This window comes from Anopheles arabiensis, chromosome 2 (assembly GCF_016920715.1).
Source record: "Anopheles arabiensis isolate DONGOLA chromosome 2, AaraD3, whole genome shotgun sequence".
NCBI lineage: Eukaryota > Metazoa > Arthropoda > Insecta > Diptera > Culicidae > Anopheles > Anopheles arabiensis.
This window is the reverse complement of record NC_053517.1, coordinates 34051277-34074264: the sequence shown is the minus strand read 5'-3', so window position 1 is coordinate 34074264 and position 22988 is coordinate 34051277. Positions and strand designations below refer to the sequence as shown.

General features: G+C 44.8%; 2 protein-coding genes across 8 annotated transcripts in view; one reads left to right on the top strand and one right to left on the bottom strand.

Annotated features, from left to right (window-relative positions):
• Nucleotides 1-9112, top strand: part of LOC120908611 (dynein heavy chain 5, axonemal) — a 23801-nt gene extending 14689 nt beyond the window's left edge. Inside the window, exons 10-16 of the mRNA XM_040319800.1 lie at nt 1-319; nt 470-3336; nt 3446-3602; nt 3882-3977; nt 4145-4201; nt 8185-8317; nt 8425-9112. The exon at nt 1-319 is cut by the window's left edge and continues 2611 nt beyond it. Of these exons, the coding sequence (XP_040175734.1) occupies nt 1-319; nt 470-3336; nt 3446-3602; nt 3882-3977; nt 4145-4201; nt 8185-8317; nt 8425-8678 (3883 nt within the window). The 3' untranslated portion in view covers nt 8679-9112. The remainder of the gene's footprint in view (nt 320-469; nt 3337-3445; nt 3603-3881; nt 3978-4144; nt 4202-8184; nt 8318-8424) is intronic.
• A 339-nt stretch (nt 9113-9451) lies between these two features.
• LOC120895354 overlaps nt 9452-22988 on the bottom strand; it is a 34762-nt gene continuing 21225 nt past the window's right edge. For all 7 annotated transcript variants that reach the window (XM_040298640.1, XM_040298644.1, XM_040298643.1 and 4 more), the window contains 3 exons: nt 21965-22067; nt 18616-18741; nt 9452-13945 (listed from right to left, as the gene is read on the bottom strand). In XM_040298640.1, coding sequence (XP_040154574.1) covers nt 13274-13945; nt 18616-18741; nt 21965-22063 — 897 coding nt within the window. In that variant the 5' untranslated portion in view covers nt 22064-22067 and the 3' untranslated portion in view covers nt 9452-13273. The remainder of the gene's footprint in view (nt 13946-18615; nt 18742-21964; nt 22068-22988) is intronic.

Here is a 22988-nt window from a genome sequence, read left to right as displayed (position 1 = left end):
CAAGCTGCACCCCGTCATCGCCGATACGGGCGCACCGTCCCCGAAGCCGTCGTGGCAGGAGTCGCTGAAGATGATGGCCAGCACAACGTTCCTGCTGCAGCTGCAGAACTATCCAAAGGACACGATCAACGACGAGATGATCGAGCATCTGCAGCCGTACTTCCGCATGGAGGACTACAACATGGACACGGCACGGCGCGTCTGCGGTGACGTCGCCGGGCTGCTGTCGTGGACGAAAGCGATGGCGTTCTTTCACGGCGTAAACAAGGAGGTGTTGCCGTTAAAGGCTAACCTTATGCTACAGGAAGCACGTTTAAGGGTATGTTTGGCGGGGTGTGGGTGGTTGGGTCAAACAAGTAGGGGAAATTGCAGCCGGTTGGGGTTGGGGAGTAGCTATTAAACCGTATCCTGCACGTACCATGTACGCCCATGGTACCGCACGATACATTCATTTCTTCCTCTCCTGTAGATTGCTATGGACGATTTGGCAGCGGCTGAAAATCAGCTTGCTGAGCGAGAAGCGGCATTGCAGAAGGTGAAAGATCAGTACGATGCTGCCGTGTCGGAGAAGCAACGTTTGACGGATGCGGCCAACAGTTGTCTGCGGAAAATGACCGCAGCCACGGCCCTGATCAACGGATTGGGCGGTGAAAAAGCTCGCTGGACGCAGCAGAGCAAGGAATTTAAGATTCAGCTCGGTAAGCTGGTGGGCGATGTACTGCTCGCGACCGGATTTCTATCATACTGTGGCCCCTATAACCAAGAGTTCCGCGGCACACTGTTTAAAACGTGGATGGACATTTTGAAGACTCGCACGATTCCGTTCACGGCGAACCTGAACATCATCAACATGCTCGTCGACTCGGCCACCATCTCCGAGTGGAACCTGCAGGGCCTACCGAATGATGAGCTCTCGGTGCAGAACGCACTGATCGTAACGAAATCCAGCAGCTACCCGTTGCTGATCGATCCACAGACGCAGGGCAAGCTGTGGATCAAGTCGAAGGAGGATCAGAACGAGCTGCAGATCACGTCCCTAAATCACAAGTACTTCCGGACGCATCTGGAAGACAGCCTCTCGCTTGGCAGGCCACTGCTGATTGAGGACGTTGGAATGGAGCTTGACCCAGTGATTGACAATGTGCTGGAGAAGAACTTTATCAAGTCGGGCTCGATCGAAAAGGTGCTGGTCGGCGACAAGGAGTGTGACGTGATGCCCGGCTTTATGCTGTACATCACCACGAAGTTGCCGAACCCACCGTTCAGCCCGGAGATCAGCTCCAAGACATCGATCATCGATTTCACGGTGACTATGCGTGGCCTGGAGGACCAGCTGCTAGGGCGTGTGATACTGATGGAAAAGTCAGAGCTCGAGGCCGAGCGGGTCCAGCTGTTCGAGAGCGTGATGAAGAACCAGCGCAGCATGAAGGAGCTCGAGGGCAATCTGCTCTGCCGCCTGACGTCGACCGAGGGTTCGCTGGTGGACGACGAGGCGCTGATCGAGGTGCTGCAGGAGACGAAAACCACCGCCGAGGAGGTGAACCAGAAGCTCAAGATATCGGAGGTGACGGAGAAGAAGATCATGATCGCGCGCGAAGAGTTCCGGGCGGTGGCGGCCCGCGGCTCCATCCTGTACTTCCTGATCGTCGAGATGTCGAACGTGAACGTGATGTACCAGAACTCGCTGAAACAGTTTCTCATCATCTTTGACAACTCGATCACGAAGTCGACGAAGAGCAATATCACGGAGGAACGCATCCAGATCATACTGAAGTACCTGACGTACGAGGTGTGGGCCTTCACGAGTCGCTCTTTGTACGAGCGGCACAAGCAGCTGTTTACGCTGATGCTAGCAATCAAGATCGACTACCAGAAGGGCAACATCAGCCACGATGAGTTCATGGCGTTCGTCAAGGGAGGTGCCTCGCTGGACCTGAACGGGGTCGCCCCGAAGCCTTTCCGATGGATTTTGGACATCACGTGGCTGAACCTGGTCGAGATCAGCAAGCTCAAGACTTTCCAGGGCCTCCTGAAGAAGATCGAGTACAACGAGCGCGAGTGGAAGAACTGGTACGAGACGGAGCGCCCGGAGCTGGAGGTGATACCGTGCGACTACGAGCACGAGCTGGATGTCTTTCGGAAGCTTCTATTGATCCGCTCCTGGAGTCCGGACCGGACGATATCCCAGGCGCGCCGATACATCGAAGTTTCCCTTGGTCAGGAGTACGGCGAGATGCACATCCTCGACCTGGAGGTCACCTGGTCGGAGTCGGAACCGCGCACCCCGCTCGTCTGCATCCTGTCGATCGGTTCCGACCCGACCACGCAGATCGCCGCCCTGGCCAAGGTGAAGGGCATCGTGCTGAAGACGGTCTCGATGGGCCAGGGCCAGGAGTACCACGCGCGCAAGCTGATGGGCGAGTGCATGGCGTCCGGTGGCTGGGTGCTGCTGCAAAACGTGCACCTTTCGCTGAGCTTCTGCAACGAGATCATTGACGTGCTGATCGAAACCGAACACGTGGCCGACTCGTTCCGGCTGTGGGTGACGACCGAAACGCACCCCCAGTTCCCGATCGGCTTGCTGCAGATGGCGATCAAGTTTACGAACGAACCGCCCCAGGGCATACGGGCGAGCCTGAAGCGCAGCTATCTCGCCTTCACCCAGGACTACCTAGACTACACGTCCGCGCCACAGTGGCCACCGTTGCTGTACACCGTTGCCTTCCTGCACTGTGTCGTTCAGGAGCGGCGCAAGTTTGGCCCGCTCGGATGGAACATACCGTACGAGTTCAACCAGGCGGACTTTTCCGCCAGCGTACAGTTCATCCAAAACCACCTGGACGAGATGGACCCCAAGAAGGGAGTATCGTGGCAGACGCTCTGCTACATGCTCGGCGAGGTCATGTACGGTGGGCGCGTGACGGACGATTTCGACAAGCGGCTGCTGACCACCTTCACGCAGGTGTGGTTCAGCGAGCATCTGCTGACGCCGAGCTTCGAGTTTTACAAGGGCTACCGGGTGCCGATCTCGCGCAACATCCAGGTGTACGTCGACTACATCAATCAGCTGCCGCCGACCGACACGCCGGAAGTGTTCGGGCTGCACCCGAACGCGGACATTACGTACCAGATCAACACGGCGAAGGGCATCCTCGACACGATCCTTAGCGTGCAGCCGAAGGAGGGCGGTGGCGGCGGCGGCGAGACCCGCGAAAGCATCGTGTTTCAGCTGGCGAGCGATATGTTGCGCAAGCTGCCACCGCAGTACGTGGCGTTCGAGGTGAAGGAATCGCTCACCCGGATGGGCGCACTGCTGCCGATGAACATCTTCCTGCGGTAAGTGCTGGGTTGAGAGTGGATGGGGAGGGGGTGGGGGGGTAATGAAGGGGGTTGGGGAATTAAAGGGAAAAGTTGCACATAACCTTAACATCTGCTTTAACATTAGACAAGAAATCGATCGTATGCAGCGTGTCATCAACACGGTGTACAACAATCTGTGCGATCTGAAGCTTGCGATCGATGGCACGATCGTGATGAGCCAGTACCTGCGCCAGTCGCTGGACGCCATGTACGACGCTCGCATCCCGGAGCGTTGGCAGAAGGTAATTGGGTGTCTCACTCGTTTTTCGTACCTATAAATACATTTTATTTGCATGCTTAAATAATAATCAATTTAAATAAACCTTATCTCTTTCAAAATTGCATTGAATATTCTACCACAACTGTCTCCTTTCGCTTAGTGTGTTTGTGTTGGTACCGCTTGCGATTCTTTTGAAACGAAATGAAGAATGATTCCAGTGCGCTTTTATGCTGCAAACATAATTTCGATAAAATTTCCGCTTCTTTGCTTCTCACCACTTACCTTCTCCTCCTCGTGGCAGATCTCATGGGAGTCGACGACGCTCGGTTTCTGGTACACGGAGCTGCTGGAAAGGAATCAACAGTTCCGCACCTGGATTAACAATGACCGACCGAAGGTAGTGTGCGGACGCGAACGCTTACCACCCGCATTCGCACCGGAAATGATACGGAACCAGTAATGTTGGCTTTCCTTTTTTATGCTCATTGATTTGCCCTCCTCCTCCTTCATCTCCCATCCCGTTTCCCTATGCCCTTCTCCGTGTCTTCCTTGCTTTCGTTGCAGGTTTTCTGGATGACGGGATTCTTCAACCAGCAGGGTTTCCTAACCGCAATGCGACAGGTAAGACGTTACTGTGTGTGTATGTGTACCTTTTTTTGCTTCTCATGGGACGGTGGAACGGTGTAGTGCTTGGTGGGTTGGTTGTGTAGTGTGCATTAGTGGAAACAAACTATGTGACACATTCTGCTTCGCAGAAGAGCAGACACCCAGCTGGGCTTTACTTACTGAGCAACACTTAACACTCCGCCTTTCTGTTTACATCCCCAAATGCAAAACCTTCGCCGGGTCTGTTAACAATGAGCAAGAAAAGCACCCACCAACACCCCGCTATACCGGCACGGCTGCCTGTTCGGTTTCCGATTTCATACACAACACACTCAACCGTCGTTACCACAATTGTAAAACTGGGAAAGTGTGTGCATCAAGTACGGTACTGCCGCGGTTGGGATCATAAGTCGAGAATACAAATTTAGTATTGCTTCTGCGGCGACAATTCCCATTGGGTCGTTTGGGGGTAGGGCGATGCTCTATGGCGTGAGATGCTCTTGCATCAATATCATCCTTAACCTTCATCATTGCCCTGGCCGGCTTGTGCTGGGATTCAGCGCTGCAGATCGATAAACACCTGATTGCAAACAGTGATGCCGCTCACGTACGGGTAACAATACTGGTACGGTCACGGGCTTTATTATGATCGTGTTTAGGATTAACATTAGCTGGAGCCGTGGAGTACCTCCTTAGGATGAGCAGTGGCTGGCTATGAATCATTTGTCAAAAGTCAAACACGATGGGGTATTAGCTAAGGTATCTATTGTTCAGGAAGGCAGTTTTTTTCTAGGGTTTTGGTTTGTCGTGCAAAACACGATTTTTAAAGTCAGTTAAATGATATGCTATCTATAGGACCAGTCGGGTGGTATTGTATTATGAATTTCCTCGGACAACAGATATCAAATATCAGAATTATATTCATTAATTCATTCAATTCACATGATTCATAAGGAAACTTGAATCATGATGTCCATTACAATTTGTTGATTTCTTGCCAAATCAGTGTTTTTGATTGTGCAATAAGTTTTATAAAAGAAGGTAAATTTTTACCGGTCTCGTGGTAGAGTTGTCAATTCGTACGCCTTAACAACATGCCCGTCATGGTTTCAAGCCCCGCATGGACTGTGATTGACTATCCTGCTATGGCTATTCAATAAGTCGCTGAATGGCAAGCCTACTAGTTGTACAGGCCGGCCTAGAACGAAAACGGGAATATAAAAACATTCTTCATGGTAGAAAGAGCGTCCGAATTGGAAGTTTCCGATTTTGAATACCCACCACTGTATAGGTTTGTTAACTTTATCTAAAAAGACAATTTTAGCTACAATGTTCGACACATTGTAGTATTTGTACCTGATAGATTTTTCGTCTATATAAGTCTCTGTAATCTACTGGAAAATGTTTAGCATCATTCTAAATACCCTACTAATCCTATTTGGCACTAACACCATCTTCGTCTTAGAACAGAGTCTTTTTACCTTTGTGGCGTCATACTAAGCGATACATATTTTACAAAGAGCCAGAGTGTATTACTCGCTTTACCTCTTCCTATGCGTTCTATGCGAAATACTAAAGCAACCGCCCCCTTTCGGCTACATATTACAGCTACATATTCGACACAGTAAACACAGGGTTTTACCACCACATTATGGAAAATGTCCTCGTTTATCCGCGTCCCCGAACCATCCATACACAGTGTAGCCGTTCTGCAAGCAGGTGAAAGCTTCGCAAATGTGCAAAGACAGGCACGAAAGTGTCATAAAACCCTCGCCTGGTAAGATATACGAGCGGGCGGCACGGGTTAGCCGGAACGGACGTGCCTATTGTTCTGCACCTATGACGTCATTTTGAGCGGGCCAGGGAAACCCCAGAGTGTGACAGAACGACGGAAGCGTGATGGACTGTTTTGGATCGGTCACCATCCACCAGCAGACAGGCCTCAGCGTGCGTTCGGTGCGTGTACGGTGCATCGTGAAGGATTAATTTAATCATTAGCATCTCATTTCGTGCGTCGTCAGGCGGCGAGAGTGCTCGCCTACCGTCCGGATGATGGGAAAATGTTCACTTAACCGTAGTGACATCGCAATTAGTATTAGCCTTCACAGTTTAAGCTGGTTAAGTATTTGTTTTGCATTTTAATTATTTCCTACCGATGACGGGAAAATAGCTGACATGGGGACGCCTGTGTGTTCACGCATACGTACGAAGAGCGTGCGGTAGGTTGAAGGGTCACAAACTCTGGGAGTACTTTAAAATGTAATTTACTCTGCAATGGGTGTTGGAATAGCGAGCGACACGATACGAAGTGACACTGTGAGTCGATTACAATCATAATGATAATGATGAGGATGATGATGGACTTACTCCTCTCGAGTGAATGAACAGAAGCAAGGTTCGGTAGAGCTGATACAGTTCGGTTAAGAGGAAGACTATACACGTGCGTGTGTGTTTTGTGTCGCCACCTTGCGACGATTTACGGCAGAGCTTTCGGTGGTATGCCGTGCCATGGTGTGCTTAACACTATCAGGGTGATACATCAAAAAGCGAGAATCGCATCGCCGATGATATAGCTTTAAACGTGAAATCGAAAATCAAAGAAAAATGTATAAGTAAAATACAGCTGCACACGTAAATGCAAGCTAACCATTCTAAAAATAACTTGAAGATAATGTCTTACACAGCGATATAAATCAATGTAAAACACTCCTTAAGGAACTTAAAGCTATTTCTATTTTTTTGAGCGTAAAACAGCAACGACCGGTTTAGAATACACTTCGTAAACAATCATTCAGTTTCCCTTTCTAGCGTCCTGCCGCGCGAATGGGTCCGCTGTGCCCGCTAAACAGTTCACTGCTCCTTCCAAACTGTGACACATTTTGTTTAAGTTGCATGTTAGAGTTTTGCGGGGTTTCCTTCAGCCATAGGGAGGGCAGGGCATGATATCGCAGGTCACGTTGCGAGAAGAATTTCAATCGTCGAGCGAGTGCCAGCAAAGATGTGGCGTACGAGTGTGGCGTACCTGGGATAGGTAAGGATGTATCCTTACACCGTAGAGGTACGTGCAGGCCGACGACTGCTAAGCAACCGTTTTGGTCGGATTTATGTAACAACTAACGAGCGGTAAACAAAAGGACCGGTTGTCGTGCCCGGAACGTAACGTCTTGTGGTCGGACTACGGTGCTGCCCTTTGGTACACTCTGGCCAAGCAAGCTGTTGCAAGCTCGGTGGCCAATTGAGTTACCGTCTTCATTGGCGGGCAGCGTGCTCAGGTGCGTGGGGAAGCTTTACAATACAACCTCGTAGACCAAGTGAAGAGCCCTTTCCTTTCTTAGTCTAAACGCTTTAAGTGGGTTGATTGGAAAATTCAATCGTTTTTACAGCATTTTACCCGCTGCGATGAAACAGGGGGTTGTTAGCCTTTTTTGTGTGTGGAAGAGAGTGCGGCTCTAGTGCGATATCCGGTGGTAGGAAAATGAAGTGTTTTTACTAAGCTTTTTCCTCAACAAGCCAAGGTAAAGAGAGATCAAAGCTAAGAAACCACAGATGATGATGATGATGATGATGATGGTGTCTTACCGCTGGCTTATGGTGGGTTAGGTTGGCTAATTGGAACAGCAATGAAGTTAAGAGTGGTTTGAGCTTAAAGCTACAGCTAAGTCATGATTTGAAGTGGTATGCGATAAGCCTGAGCTTATAATTGGACTTTAGATCCAAGATGTAGATACTAGCCTGAGTCATGATTTGTTTGAATTATCAAAATATCAAAAGTAAACAACGTTTTGGTAGCTAAATGAGTGTGAATCTCTTTGAATTTGCTATTCCTTTCTTTTATTTTTGGTTTTTTTAGGCTATAAATACAATTACCGCTACCCTGCAAGTCCTTATTGTCCTGTTCGAAAACCTTCTAAAATCCATCATATTACGCAATGATACAATTTCGCTCGTTTTATTCTGTGTATTTTCATTCCCCCGACCCCGTTGTACATTATCTACAGGAGGTAACGCGAGCCCACAAGGGCTGGGCCCTGGATTCCGTGGTGCTGCAGAATCAAATTACGCGCCACAACAAGGAAGACATCCACGATCCGCCGCAGGAGGGTGTCTACGTATATGGTTTATTTTTGGAAGGTGTGTCTCTTCGTCGTCTTACTGGAAGGCTGGATTATTATTGTCTTTCTTGTCAAATATTGCCACCCGTTACTCTACCACAAAACCTTTCCTCTTTCCCTGCCCAGGAGCATCGTTGGATCGGCGCAGTGGCAAGCTGATCGAATCGAAGCCCAAGGTGCTGTACGAACAGATGCCGGTGATTTACATTTACGCGATCAACACCACCGCCGGCAAGGATCCGCGGCTGTACGAGTGTCCGATCTACCGGAAGCCCCAGCGCACCGACCAGAAGTACGTCGGATCGATCGATTTCGAGACGGACTTTAATCCACGCCACTGGACGCTGCGGGGCGTTGCGCTGCTTTGCGACATTAAGTAAAGCCCACTAAGGTGGGCAGGCAGCGAGAATTGGCGGAATTGTTTTATTGTGGTATATCTTATTTGCACAAAGTGTTTCGCACAGTCACCTTTGGGAGGGGACAATTTTTAGAACTGCACAGTTTCCTACTGGAAAAAGGGGCATCGTTTGGTACAAGGTGATTTTTAGCTACATGGATGGTAGGGTTGTTTCAAACCCACAACCTTCTATTAAAATACAAAAAAAAATTGAATATTCCAATGATACAACATAAATCTTCTGTTAGCAAAAGACTGTTAAAAACACAATTGCAATTGTAATGCAGTTTTGAGATGATATTGATGAATTGTTTAGTGCACAGATAGTGTGTAGTTTAGCGAAGCTGAGAAGTCTTAACCAGTGTAACAAAAGTTGAGTGAAACACATAGAAATAGAAACTGTTTTTAACGCACAAATTTGATGTTTAATTGATAATTGAAAAATATAAAAAAATGAAAATTTGCGAAGGTAAGTTTTTTCTATTCTATAATAACAACTCGGTGGACTCTATCTGTGTTTCTGGTTTTTTATAATTAAATATATTTAATTATAAAAAATTAAATATGTTTTTTTATAAATAAATATATATTACCTTTTACTTACCATTTCCTGCATCATTCGTTCTCATGCTCGTATTGTCATCGACGTGTTTTTAGCTTCAAGAAGTTTAGCAATTTAAGGGAAATAATTCCAAAACAACAAATCCTACGACAAAATTCGGCTGTTGGTTTGTTTTTAGTTTCCCAAATAACATGCTGCTTGTAGAAATTAAATTCTTTATTTTATACCATTTGTTTTTGGTTTAGATTGGTTTAGAGATTTGGAAACTTTGCTTTCATAGGTTAGTTTCTTCTATCCTTTGTTCGCTCTTCCTCCCCCCGTCAATCATTGGTTTGAGTTTGCTGGGATTAGCTCGCCTTGGTATGCTAGTTTTAAATGCGAATCAATGGTTTTGTTTTTGAAGACGTCAAGAATATATGTACAATAGCGCAATAGGTTTGGCAACACGAATGTGTTAGGGCCAGTAGCGTTCGAGGAAAAGTTCACTCTATCAGCTGTTTCGTTTTGTGTAGCGTAATTTGTATTGTTTTTTTTTCAGTAAATTTTGCCAGTAAGATGTTAGATGTCCGGGTATTTTCTTAATGTCGTTTGCTCTTCCTTCATTTTCTCCACTCACACGCATCGCGCACATCCTTTGTAATCTTTCCATTCGTTTCGTTGGCTTATCCCTTCTTGATGCCAGTGCAGATAGGTAGATTAAAAATTAAAGTAAGCCTCTTAATGTTCGTGTTAGTTGTCCAGCTTTGCCTTCCGCATTGCTCCATGTTGTAACATTATGTTTATGATCTAGCGGGCTTAGCTCATCGTTTTACCGCGTAATAACGGACTAAGAAACGGTCCATTATTCCTGCGTACAGATCCATCGACCCCTTCGTCTCGGCAATGATTATTCGTATAGCATTTGATTTAACAATCTTTACTCCTCTTCACCGTTCCCCGTTCACCAGCAGCAGCCTGCATGGTGTAATCCGTGAAAAGCTTTCCCTTCTTCTCCGTTGATTTAACGTACTTACGAGTAATGTTTTGCATTCCGTTTGCTTTCTTCTTATCCGTATCCGTGTTTATTATTTAGTTTTGGTTTTCAGTTTGTTTTATACGTGTGAATGCTCTTTACCATTCCATCCACACTATTTTACTTTCTATTGTTTATTCCATTTCCCTGCTTCTTATTAGGCTTGCTAGTTTCGCTACGCGGAACCTCAGTAAACGGCGTAGTCCTCGGCTTCGGTCCACTTGACCAGGAGCACGAGAAAAAAACAACCATTCCTGGGCTTTTTGACGCTTACTGGAGATAAGCTTTCCTGCCATTGCTAAATCCATGACCCACACGCGAGATATTTTATGAATGGGGTCTTTTTTTGTTTTGTTTTGGTTTTTACTGTTTATTCAATAAATTATTTATACATGCGTTGTTTGCTTTTTTGGCGGTCAGCGGTTTGTTTACACTTTACAAAATCAAGCGCTCTAAATTTGAGTATGAAGAACTATGTTTTGTTTTCAGTTTGTTTCTACTAAACTCTTATTTGGTGGTTTGAGTTTTTCTTTAAAAATTATTGCAACTTTATCCTAAAGACACATACTTACATGTTTCGGTGCAGAAGAGAATGTTGTTTGTACGAAAATCATCCAGTGCAGTTGGAAATGAAAACCTTCCATCAAGCCAATGGAGATGATCTAGTTTGGTTAGCATACAGACTATTAAAGGACATCACACTGATTATCAGGACATTGCAACGAAAAAGGCCTTATGACGTTTGCGATGACGGGTGTTTTCACTGACCGGTGCTTGAACCTTTGAGCGCTTGCATTACATGCAATGAGAAGCTTCCACACCGCACAAAGTCTTGCCAGCCACAAGATTTAATGTGCGCGCGAATGCTCTCGAAATACCACTCAGCTAATCCTTGGCGGTTCTCCGGCGCTCTCAAGAAATGATAAAAACAAAATGAAGAAGAAAAAAAGAAACAACCAAAAAACAATATGAAGAATGGTGCAAAGCGCCCAGCATCAATAAAGTCTGTCAAATGATGGCAAAGCACGCATACTTCACGCTCACAGTGGGCATTCCCAGCTGCTCTCTGCTTTGCTTCAAGGTTGCCAAGCCAACCATCACGCTTCAGTCCTACGCTACTTCGTTTTTGTTCCCCCGTTGGTACGAAGTGAAACGATCGCTTCCCAGCAGCAGCAGCAGCCGTAATGTTCGGCCTATTCCAGCCACCGGTGTAACGCTGGTGACGTTACAGCCAACCATTTCGCCTTTTTCATTTGTCTGAGAAAGGCTGAGGGTTTTTTTTGGATTCCGTAACAATTTTCCACCTGCTGCACTTTTGGGGCAGTTTTTTTGGCCTTCTTTCGAGTGTCACCTCCGCTTGTGTGGATGGAATGCGGAAGAAACATCCGAAAAGATCATACCAAAACGGTGGGAAAATTTCACCGAGAGGGAGACAGTGAAACGAAAACTGTATTCAAACAACCCGGCTCCAGCATGAAAGCAGACAGTAGCGTAAAAAGTACTTACTTTCGCGATGTGAAGAATTATGAACAATTAGGCGACCTCCGGCAATACGGTGGAAAGCGTCAACGGCGGTGGTAGGATTTATTCATGGTGTAGTGCATTATGCTTGCTTACACTCGAGAGCAGCATGCGAGGAAAACTGCCATAACAAAAGCGATAAGGCTCTTTGGCAAGAGTGGAAATTCTGCACCATCCACACGCGGGGTTCACACATTTGCCTTGCCGTGTACTTAACGGATGTGGAAAAGGTGCCGTTTTGTCGGTGGGATGGTTTTATAAACGAAATAATATTACCAAAACAAAAATAGAATGGTTGGGGAGGGCTGCGCTGTGCGTGTTTCTTCAATTTCTTGCCCATCTTGGGGAAGCCTTTGTCTACCGAGCTAACGCTTATCACCCGGCTGCCAAATGGTGCCGTGTCACGCATCGAGTAGAGTGCATCCCGGCCTTGGTGCGGGGTTTCGTTGTATCAGCTCATGCAAGCAAGTACCTGGAGCACTTTTTCGAGAAGCAGTATGATATTGGGTCGCGTAATTTAACGCTTCAATATTTCTAGACACATTACGGGTCATACGGACAATCGGCTAGACAGCTCTAACTGCTCTATTGCTGCCTTTTGAAGCCAATATCAAAGGGGCAACCTTGGTTGGTAGGTGAACATTTGCTGACATTTTCTTGAAGCAGACAAACATCAAGCAACGCCACAACGCTGAGCTATTAGGCGCAAATCATGTGGATGAGTAGCGGGAGCTAAAACTAAACAAAAGATCAGTGAAATTGAACTTAATTTTTCCTGCTTCTTGAACTTGAAGAGTTCCCGAGGCCCGTTAAAACGATCCATACCAGCAATAAGGTTTCGCCAACGTCATAAGTCCTTGATACGTACCCTCGGTGACTATCTATCAATGAGGGAAGGATGCTTGGTAGCGTTTTCAAGTGTGTTCAAGCGCTTTAGTACGTATGATACTGTGTTCCGGAGGATAGATTCCCTATGCAAATTAAGCCAAGGATTATTGATTTAACTCGTGCAATTTTCTTTCCATGCGGTAGGACCGTCTGTGAAATACCAGCTCCCTATTAAGAGTATCTAAATGTGTGTAAATAGAAGGGATTTTGTTCTTTTTTTCTTGCTAGTGTAAAAGGGTTTCAATGTAGCTGTGTATGTTTGTTTTTTTGTTGTTCTGGTTGGTTTGTAGTAATATTCTTTTGTGTCTTTATTAGTCCATTGAATAAAAGCGAGCGACCTACGAACTTGTCGCTGTGTTGAGCCTATCCTTTCTTTTGAATTTGTATTTCTTTTTTTGTTAGTGTTTTTTTGCACTTCTCCTTTTTCTTCTTCTTCCTCTTATTCCTCTGTTTTGGCAATTAGGATATACAGTGTACCTGTTGGGTCAAACGTTACGTTACGCAGATAGGTGCTTGTTTCCAGAACCGTTCCTGTAGAGTGGCGTCATGTAGTCGTGTGGGTTGTCGATACTGTGTGCGCGTGTGCATCGGAGATTTAGTTGGCGTATCGGTTCTTGTACATACCGTAGACGTACCGTGGTCCAAACTCGGTGCCACTGTTTCGATCACTCGACGACGACGACGACAGCGATGATACGGATGGTTGGTTGGGCTGCTCCAGCAGGTTGTCTGTGTCCTGCATGGGCTTCAATACACCGGTACCGGTACCACTGACCCGTCCTGCTTGGTGCCCGTCCTGATCCTCGTCCTCCTCACCGTTGCCACCGTTCGTCTGGTCCAGATCCTGGCCCACCGAGAGCGATTGCCTGAGAGCTTGATCCTTTGTCTTGAGATCTTCCCGTTCTTCCTCGTTGCTGAAAAGACTGCTTAGCTGCTGGGGCTGGTCGTGCTGAGCCATCGGGTTGCTCGCCATTCCACGAAGGCTAGCGGCGGCGGCGGGCATTGGTCGACCATTGATGAAGCGTGTTCGCTGAAGCTTGCCGGCGTAATTGCCGTCCCTTGCGGTCAGTCCTTGGTTGCGCAGCAGGCTCTCGACGACCGCTTCCAGCTCATCCTCGGCGGGACTGCCGCGGTCGGGCATCGATTGGACGTGCTGATTGTACAGCTTGCGATCGTAGTAGGTGTAGTCCGGTGGGTATTCGGAACCATCGTACAGGTTGCTACTTCGCTTACCGATTTCCCTCAGCAGTGCCTTGTTCAGCTCGACCTGGAAGTGGAATAACCATGGAGAACAATCATTTAAATGCAATATACATTTGATGATAATCATCACTCAATCATTAAAATGCCACTTTTCAAAAGCTATCCTTTAGTGTTACGTTTCAATGACAAAAAAAAGAAGCCGTTTGCAGCCTCTCTATGGTCGGTCACCGAGGAGTTCATCACTTTTTAAAACACGAAAATGAATGCCAAACAGTTTCATGATAGCTCTCCTCCCTTGTTTCCAGAATAACCTCTATTGCCGGGGACAATTCTGTGGATAATTTTATGCAGCACGACCAACTTGCATTCATCTGCTTGTTAATATACTGTGTGCTTTTTTCCCATCATTTCCTCTTTATCTCGCTCGATTGTTTTCCCGTGTTCAAGGTAGTTCACAGCCCGGTGTCGACTACGGTGTACCGAAGAACTGAGATTTTTATTCCATTTCCTGACACGAGCCAATCCCACGCGGAATAATTTCATTGCTGTTCACGGTGATCACGGTAGACGTAACATGAAAGGATGTGACTGGAGAAAAGAAGGAAGGAAGGAAATGGGAAAATATCATTTCCGGTCGGCATCATCATTAGCCGTGGTTGATTAAGTCAGCCAATTCATGCCGGTGGCTCTGGCAAGCCACAATTGCCAGGAGAGAGATTTTCCATTTACCAGCGTCTTGCTGCGTGTGCCTTGTTTGAAATGTGTACAGCTGCAGCGGCATTAATGCAAAACAAAGCTCAAAGACAGCGTGTGTACACCGGGTATTGAAGCGCTCAGGAAGTGTGGCAGACAATATCGTTTTTTAGAGGAGGAATTATTCTTCAGCAGTGATAAAGCGAGAAATTTGCTTGTTGGTGCAGAGATTTGATAATAATAAGCACGTTCATTATGGTTTTAAACCTATTTTCAAATGAAAATTGAACGATACATCATGTTTATGTAGGTGAAACAACCGAGAATCAATGATCAGTGGCTACATTAACCTGCAATAAGTTTGATGATGTGAAAAACTGACCGAGACATGCTAGACAAAAGCCTCGGATGTCTAGAGGCTGAGGTTATTCTCTTGACACCTGGCATATGTTAATCTTCAATTGTTATGTATTGATTTGTTTCATAATTATTGACTGAATAATACATTTTATTTTAGCATATTCCATAAATAAATGACCTTTCGATGGTAGTGCTTAAATGCTCTCATTGACAATTTGTTTCATAATTATTGACTGAAGAATGAAAGACTAGGTAGCATTTAAGCACTACCATCGAAAGGTCATTTATTTATGGAATATGCTAAAATAAAATGTATTACGTATTGAGTTAATTTATTTCCTCCATCGGTTCCCAATCCTCAAAATGGTTAAGTAGTATTTGAGCCGTATAATTAAAACCTTTTACGTTTTAATTATTTTAAATTAAAACTGAACGTGACAAAAACTATGACTGAAATGAGATTAAATCAAATGTATCGAGGTCCGTTGAATTTTAATTAATAAACATAAGACATCCTGTCCAAAACCCAAAAAAAAAAAACAAGTAACCATATCATCTCTGCTTTTCTGTACGCGTTTTCATACTTATTTTAACCTTCCCTCGATAGACATACACTTTCTTGGCATATTAATTGGCGTAGGAAAGGTTCTATTTGCCAAATTTGGATCTTCACTCTAGGCAATGTTCTAATTTTGGATAATTCATAAATTTCTTGCTCAATGTCAAAATCTCTGCTTTTGCCTAATCCTCCTGTTAATCAATGTTAATGTACTAATGTTACAATCTGCTATCAAATTCGTATGGGTATCGCTCTCTTTTTTTACGCCCTGTCTAAAAACGAAACATTCCTTAACGTCGTTGTACACAGCCACAGCGCAACACCATTGCTCCGAAGAGCGACATTGTCATCAAATCGAAATCGTGTCAAATTTCACCAAAATAACAATTTACATTTCCGCCACCACCTTTTTTTCTGCTGCTGCTGGTAATGATGCACGCCCACTGCCCCGAGACCTCACACGTACCGTATATACATTTCATCCAGCCAAGTCGCGACGTGCCACTGACGTGCGGTTCAGTTCAGTAGGCAACAGAGCGAGCTCGCTAGCGCAGCAAATTGGGATCATTACAGTTTGATGGGATATTTGCGTGCGTAAACGAACCAACGAACGATATTTATGGTGACCAGGACCTGCAGCGCTATGTTTTAAATTCAGTGTGTGCTAAAATGTACAATTTTCTCCGATCACACTTCTATTTTGGCCAAAGCATCGGGGAAACCTATGACCTTTCGTTTGTTTCCTTTCCCTCTCCCAAAGATGCAAAATCAAAAGAAATGTATGTTTTAATCTCGGCGAGGCCAATTGAAGTAAGCGCGTCATTGCGCTCCACGTTCAGAAGACGGTTTCACACGTTCGAGCCGCCAAACGAGTGAAGCAAGCCACCCATGAGCAAGAAGACCAAATCCAAATCCGAACACAAACAGTTTAATGGTAGTGTTGGATCTGAACACGGCTCGTGTAGCTGTTTGACGCGTGTGTTGTCTCAAATCGTTTAACGTCAGCTGATGCGCTTTGGTGACGAATGTTTGTTTTTTGTTTTCGAACGTATTGCTACAATCGACAGTAAGTAAGACAAGGATAACAAGGGCTTCTTCCTTTGATGCTTCGCGTGGTGGAAGCCGGCAAGTATCGTTGAAGTGATATGGGACGGAATCCAATTTGCTCTCGACACAAAAAAGCAAACACTTGAAAATCTCCACACATCCTGTTGCAATAAAAACTTCACCGAAAGAATAAATGGAAGAGTTTGGTCATACGATACTCGTAACAATGTTCCATTCGCGATGAAACATCTTGTTTTATACGTTTTATTTTGCTAGTCAATAGAAACAAACCATCACATACAAACAATTTGTTAATGTTTTCAAAGCTAACAAACTAAATTTCCATATCAGAAACTAATCGATTCGAGCAACGAGAGCTGTTTTATACTGACTTTAAAGCCATGGAATGGATTTTGTCAAGCACATGCGGTGTCAAGATTAGGCGGATGAAAAGCTTTCCATTTAAAGTTTCGGTTAATGCAAAGTGCAGAATCGATTTTAGGGAAAATGCTGCAGTCTGACGCAAGCACAATTTGCGCGTTAAGCAGCAGTCACGTGTTTTTGAGCTCCAAAAGATGAAGTTTTCCATTCGGAAAAGTTGCATTGCTGGTAATGTTAATGGTGTCTAAAGAAATACATGCTCCTACATCGTTGACAGGTCATTGAAATTAACTTACTTAAACATAAAAAATATAAATATATTTTACAACATAAACATGATCTCATCTAATGGTAAAATGTTGAATTTTGTTTGTATTTGTACATGGAAAGTGCATGATTTAGTTTATACATCCTTGTTCGGCTTTGCCAAAGACACAAAATACTACTACTACTATCAAAACAACGTGTCGTAAATCATAAAGCAATTTTGATGCTTCCTTCCCATTCGTTAACGAAGCACGTACTACTAACCGTGATGGTAAGGATATTTTTGCAACAAAGCTATGTGATGGTAGAAGAAAAACGGATACGAATCCCCACCAAGAACGTTACCAAAATTAGCTTTTCCTAATTCAGCACGCTAAACGGCGAAGGTAGCTTTGTATGAAACGGGCAACGATCGGGCACCTCTTTCGGTTTGGTAATCAAATATGCAATCAAACGGTCAAGCAACAGTGTGGGATTTAACCCGAAGCAGTTCTGAATGTGCTGCTTTAGCTGGTTGGGTGGTTTAAATGGTCCCCCCAGCTCACTCACAATCGTCCGGCGCCTGAGGAGCACTTGCAATATACAACTTATCTCCGTCAATAGCAAACCCAGTTACGGTAAAACGTGTAAATGCGTTATGTTTTTTTTCCGATTCTGAATGAAATGTATAAATGAACTGTAACACTTTGCTCGGCTGCCCGCACAGCACGTCCTGCACAGGTAAACACGCAAACACTACAATCAAATAGTCCCGACGAAAAAAAAACAGCTTATCGTACAGTGTAAATCATGATGTTACCTTTTCCTGTATGCATGTTTTGGGGGAACAGTAACATGGGGCCGTTCGACGTAAGAATCGACCATCGAAACGGTTGTCTGATAAAGCGAAGAGATTACAACGGCTGTGATGACAGCTGGCCATCCACCCGAAACTGTTCTGTTTGCTTTCGGGGTTGTTTCTGCTAAAAGTTACCCGGAACGGATGGCCATTGCCACTTGTTGAATAAAACCTACGCGAAACGTGGATTTGGGGTTTAACAGGAACTCTTGTGCAAGCAGAGCAAGAGTCCTTTCGTCATCGATAGAAAGGCGCCACTGTATGGATTACTGTCATATTCTTGGATGGGAGAGACTGGGCCAAACTACTACAGGTAAACAAACCTCAATAAGAACAGCAACACGATTATAGCATTGGCGTACGGGAAGGTAAGCAATCCGACGATATGTGGTTTGGTATAATAATGACATCAACGATAATGTTGCAGGCTGCGGTGATGGTGACCGCCAAACGTGCTACAATGACTGTATCATCTGGAGTGAGCTGATCACTACCCACACGTGCCATTTCTTTCTTTATTGCGCTTTCTGCCTTCCCTGGCACAATAAAAACGTTCATCGATGTAATAATGCCGTAGTAATATTCTTACCTGTCTAGTGTTTTCGCGCATCTGTCTTCGAGCCATCTCGAGGATGATTCGCTGCCGTAGCACATCCAGCGGGTTAACGATCGACAGCGACGGTTTCGTCCTTTTCAGCGAAAGTAGACTGTTTTCCTGCCAGGTTGGAGCGTCGGTTGGTCATCGGTTGGGTAGGCCGCGTGCCAAGGGTGAGCATAAAATGATGGAAGAGGGAAAAAGAAGGTCATTAACACGGTGTCATATTCTTACCCCGTTGGAACGGGCGAAAGGATACAAAATCGTTACTGTGGTTTTGCCTATCTATATTGCCTCATTATCCCATAACCGGGGTTTGGTTTACTCGATAATTTAGTCATAAGTACATACACAAATTTAGCCATAATTTAATAAACAAAGCAAAACAAACAAACTATGATTAATATTTTATTAAAAGGATATATCCTTCATCTATATATGTTTAGAATGTCTCCGTTGGTTGTAAAGGAGACGAATGTTAAATGTCCTAACTAATGGAAAAGGGTCCCGGGTACAGTCGTCGGTCCCGTAGTACAGTCGTCAGCTCGTATGACTGAATAACATACCCCTCATGGGTTCAAGCCTCATATGGACCGTCCTTCCTCACCTGAAGAACTGTCTATTCGGTTGCGTGGTACTGAATAAGTCTCGAAAGCATGTATAGATTTAACATAGGAAAGCATCCAATGTTCTATTTCGTAATATGGTTTACTATTTTTGGAAGTTATTTCTTTCCTTCGCACTTAGTAAGTGCCTATTGGCATCAATATTTTGTGCTTTATTCCTGTTATAATTGTATAGCTTTAAATTTTAAAGCAAAAGCATTCAGTAAAACATACAAAATACAACCCGCACTTCGCAAGCATAATTAAATGGTATAGTTTTGCCCTTTTTCAAACCTAAAGGTAGTCTTTCCAAGAATGTTACCACATTTTCCACAACGACTATGAACATTCAAGCACACTCGAAAACACCTAGAAATCACTCAACATCGTTCCATCCATCATACATACGCCAAGTGGTTGTATCATAAAATTAATTTTATCGCTAAACGTACCGCCACTAAGTATCCTTTTCCAGCGGAGACAATTGGCTGCCAAGGGCCGGGCGTACACTGCGTGAAACCATTGGAAAAGCCGGCACAATCGTTCCGCAACACGTGCTTGTCATCAGTTACGGGGAAATGTCTACTTGCGAAGCGATGCGGGTCACCCAGCAATCTCCCTCCAGCCTTTCCCACCCCGTCAGCAAGTAGTGGTTCGTCTACCCTGTGCCTGATAAAGGATGAAAGCGCTCAGTGAGACGAACGGTTCCCCTGCATGCAGTTGGGATGCAGTTGTAACCATTTCTATTAAACCGTTCCTGGCTGGCAGGCAAAGGAAGTGCGAGAGCATGAAAGGGGAAAGTCAGCCTGCACAAGGATACAGTGGAAATGGTACAATTTCCCAAAGCACTTCGGTTGCTCGAGGACAACCGGTTGAATAAATCACATAAACACTGTCCGTTGCAGCCAGGGAGTGGTTCCGTTTAAGCGCCGGTCGACCATTTCTAGCTAAAACCAGGGCACAGGTACGGGTAGAGTTGCGTGGTGGCTGCCCTATTGTTTCAAACTTGCCACCATGGAAAGCGTAGGTAACGCGAGGTAAGGGATCTGTCTCGGGGCGACGTACACAGTAGCCAGGGGAAATTAGACATTAGCTGAATATTCTGGGACGGTTTCCATTTCAACACTGTCAACTTGCATGCTGTTTTGGTGTAGGGGAAAGGCTTGGTTGTTTTCAAATTGGTTATAATTCGATTGAATCAATCATTTGTGTGGAAACATAAATAAAGTGTTTATTTATTTGCCAAAAAAAGAACATGAATTGAATAACTCCATTAATGATGTTTACCATTTTCGTTTTTTTTATAATGTCTGCGTCAACCAGATGGACTCACACGGCACACACACGCATCGGCGAGCTGACCTATTGCAATTGAAAAGCAGCGTGTGTTTGTTAACTCACTCACCTGTGAACCGCCGTGAAACCATTCCACGGTGCACTGTCAAACGGTCAGCCCAGCCCGCTGACATATTTGCTCACCGAAATGTCAATCGATTGCAGGCGGTGGGTAAATATTTCAAAAAAGCTAATAAACACAACTATGGGTCGAACATACTGCAGGGTACTATTGGGCTTTCCCGGCATCGATTGCTTTGCATCGACCGCTAATAATGACAGGCTGGGAGTGGGAACGATTTCTCCCCGTTTTTGCAAATACACTAGAAACCGTTGTGCCTGTAAGTGAACATTTTTCTGCCCACCGGTTGTGCTTGGTTGCCAACGGTTATCGCTAAGAGATGTGAAACCACTCATGCTGAAGTGAGTGAGGCAGGACCAGCGTTTTGACAGAAACAAAACCCATTCAGTGGAACGTATTTGCGCGTTTCCTACTCAGCAAACCAACGGTTGAGTGTGTGTGGTCGTTGAAAAATAGACAAAACAGTAACAACCATTCAGCTGTGCATATGAGTGTGAATTAATTTAAATCCATTTTTTTATCCTTTAGTGGTCGCTTCACTCAGCAACAGGCGTGCGCTAGTTCTAATCGGTTTAAATGTTGTTTTGTCGCTATCCGTTTTGTACGCGCCGCCGCATCCAGCCGCATGGTGTGACAGGCACACTAATTAACTACTGTCATTTCACTCTTTTTCGCCCGTTCACACCTTGGGCGGTGTTGGAAAGATAAAAAGAAACCACACAACAGACATTGCTGTGACTGATTGCTTGGGTGACAGATTTCCCGAGAGTAGGCAGCAGATACACCACGGGAAGTCTACAGAAGCAAATACATCCGTCAGCTGGAAAACTCGCTCCCCGGGGCTAAAGGAAATTTTGCCGGATGGATGGTACAAGTTTAAACTGCAAATACGAACATTGTTTCACAGAACATGGTGAGTGATTGATGTCGCCAAGACGATGATTCAACGGGGCAGAGAGGTTTTGATCGTTCCTATCCGAAAGGCTTAGTAAGTGTTGTATCGTCTTCGTTTGATTTCCGTTAAGCTTAAGGCGTTTTGTACATCACATCAATAATATTTTAAATCTAAACGTTAGGATAGAATATTTGGATCATGTAATACATATTTTAATACCCGATAAAGTAGTGCAAACATCCTTTTCAATTTTCAAATGAATGTGAAGAATAGCTGTCAATACATTATTGGATGCCAAATTTTGCAATTTATTTTACAAGAGATTTGGAAGATTTTTACAGATTACAGATTATTTTGTTAACTGGTGTGATCATAAAAAAACAGGAGATATCTTACTTTTTCGTATTTCAGTTTTGACAAACTTACCTGTACAACGCGGCTGTCACTGTACGGTAGGGCGGACACCTGCAGGCTTACGCACAGCAACGCCATCACCGCCGTCCAGAGCCATAGGATTGCCTTCATTTTGCTGCGAATACAAATGGACAAATGAAATGAAAGTGTGAAAATTAGCTCAGCCACCGATCGTCTGGCAGTGAAATGGAGGGCAAGGGTGAAACCTTGGCCGAAATGGTATCCCTCATTGAATGGCCGAAAAATGAAAAGATTCAATTAAATATTTGGTATTGGAACGGTACAAATATAGTCGGTGGAGTTAAATTACAAGTGAAACCTTTGCACTGTCCTTGGGTCCATTTTTTGGGGCGGGCGGTGGTGGTGATGGTGATGATGATGATTGCCACCTAATAAGCGAGTGGTCAACAATAATCAACCTTCGATTGGGATGTATTTTTCATGCTTTTGATACTGGCGTTTGATTGGATTGGGTGGAGTGTTATTGATATGCTATTAATATCGTTTGGGTGAGAAGTGCTTTCTGGCACGAAAGCAAATAGAGAATTTTCAATTAATAATTATCATTTTTCTGTTGCTACAGATTATTCGGGAAACAATGCAGTAAATATTGAAAATGATTATTAAATGTTAAATCGGGCGCTTTGAAATTGTATTTGCAGATGAGTTGATATTTCTCTGTTTGCATTCAGCCCACACATCAGAACACCGCATGTCACAAATGTACAAGTTTGTTCGATTAATAATTCAACCTCGACCGGTGTAAAAGAAAGGCAAACAATTTCAATTTTCATGTTCACCTGAGAACAATGCTGGGCTAAAACGGGTTGACGGTGCTCCATTCGCGCTACCCGGAAGCGGCCGTAATTTGCTTAATGTGATTTAAACGTTACCATACCAGGCGCAACGTGCTATAATCGATATTGCTTTTGGCATTACTTTTTATTCCCCGTGTGCTGCTAGTGAGATCAAACTCACCAGACCTTCTGGCACGGCGTGCACGGTTCAGGAAGTTGTGTCCAGAAGCTAAAGCAAT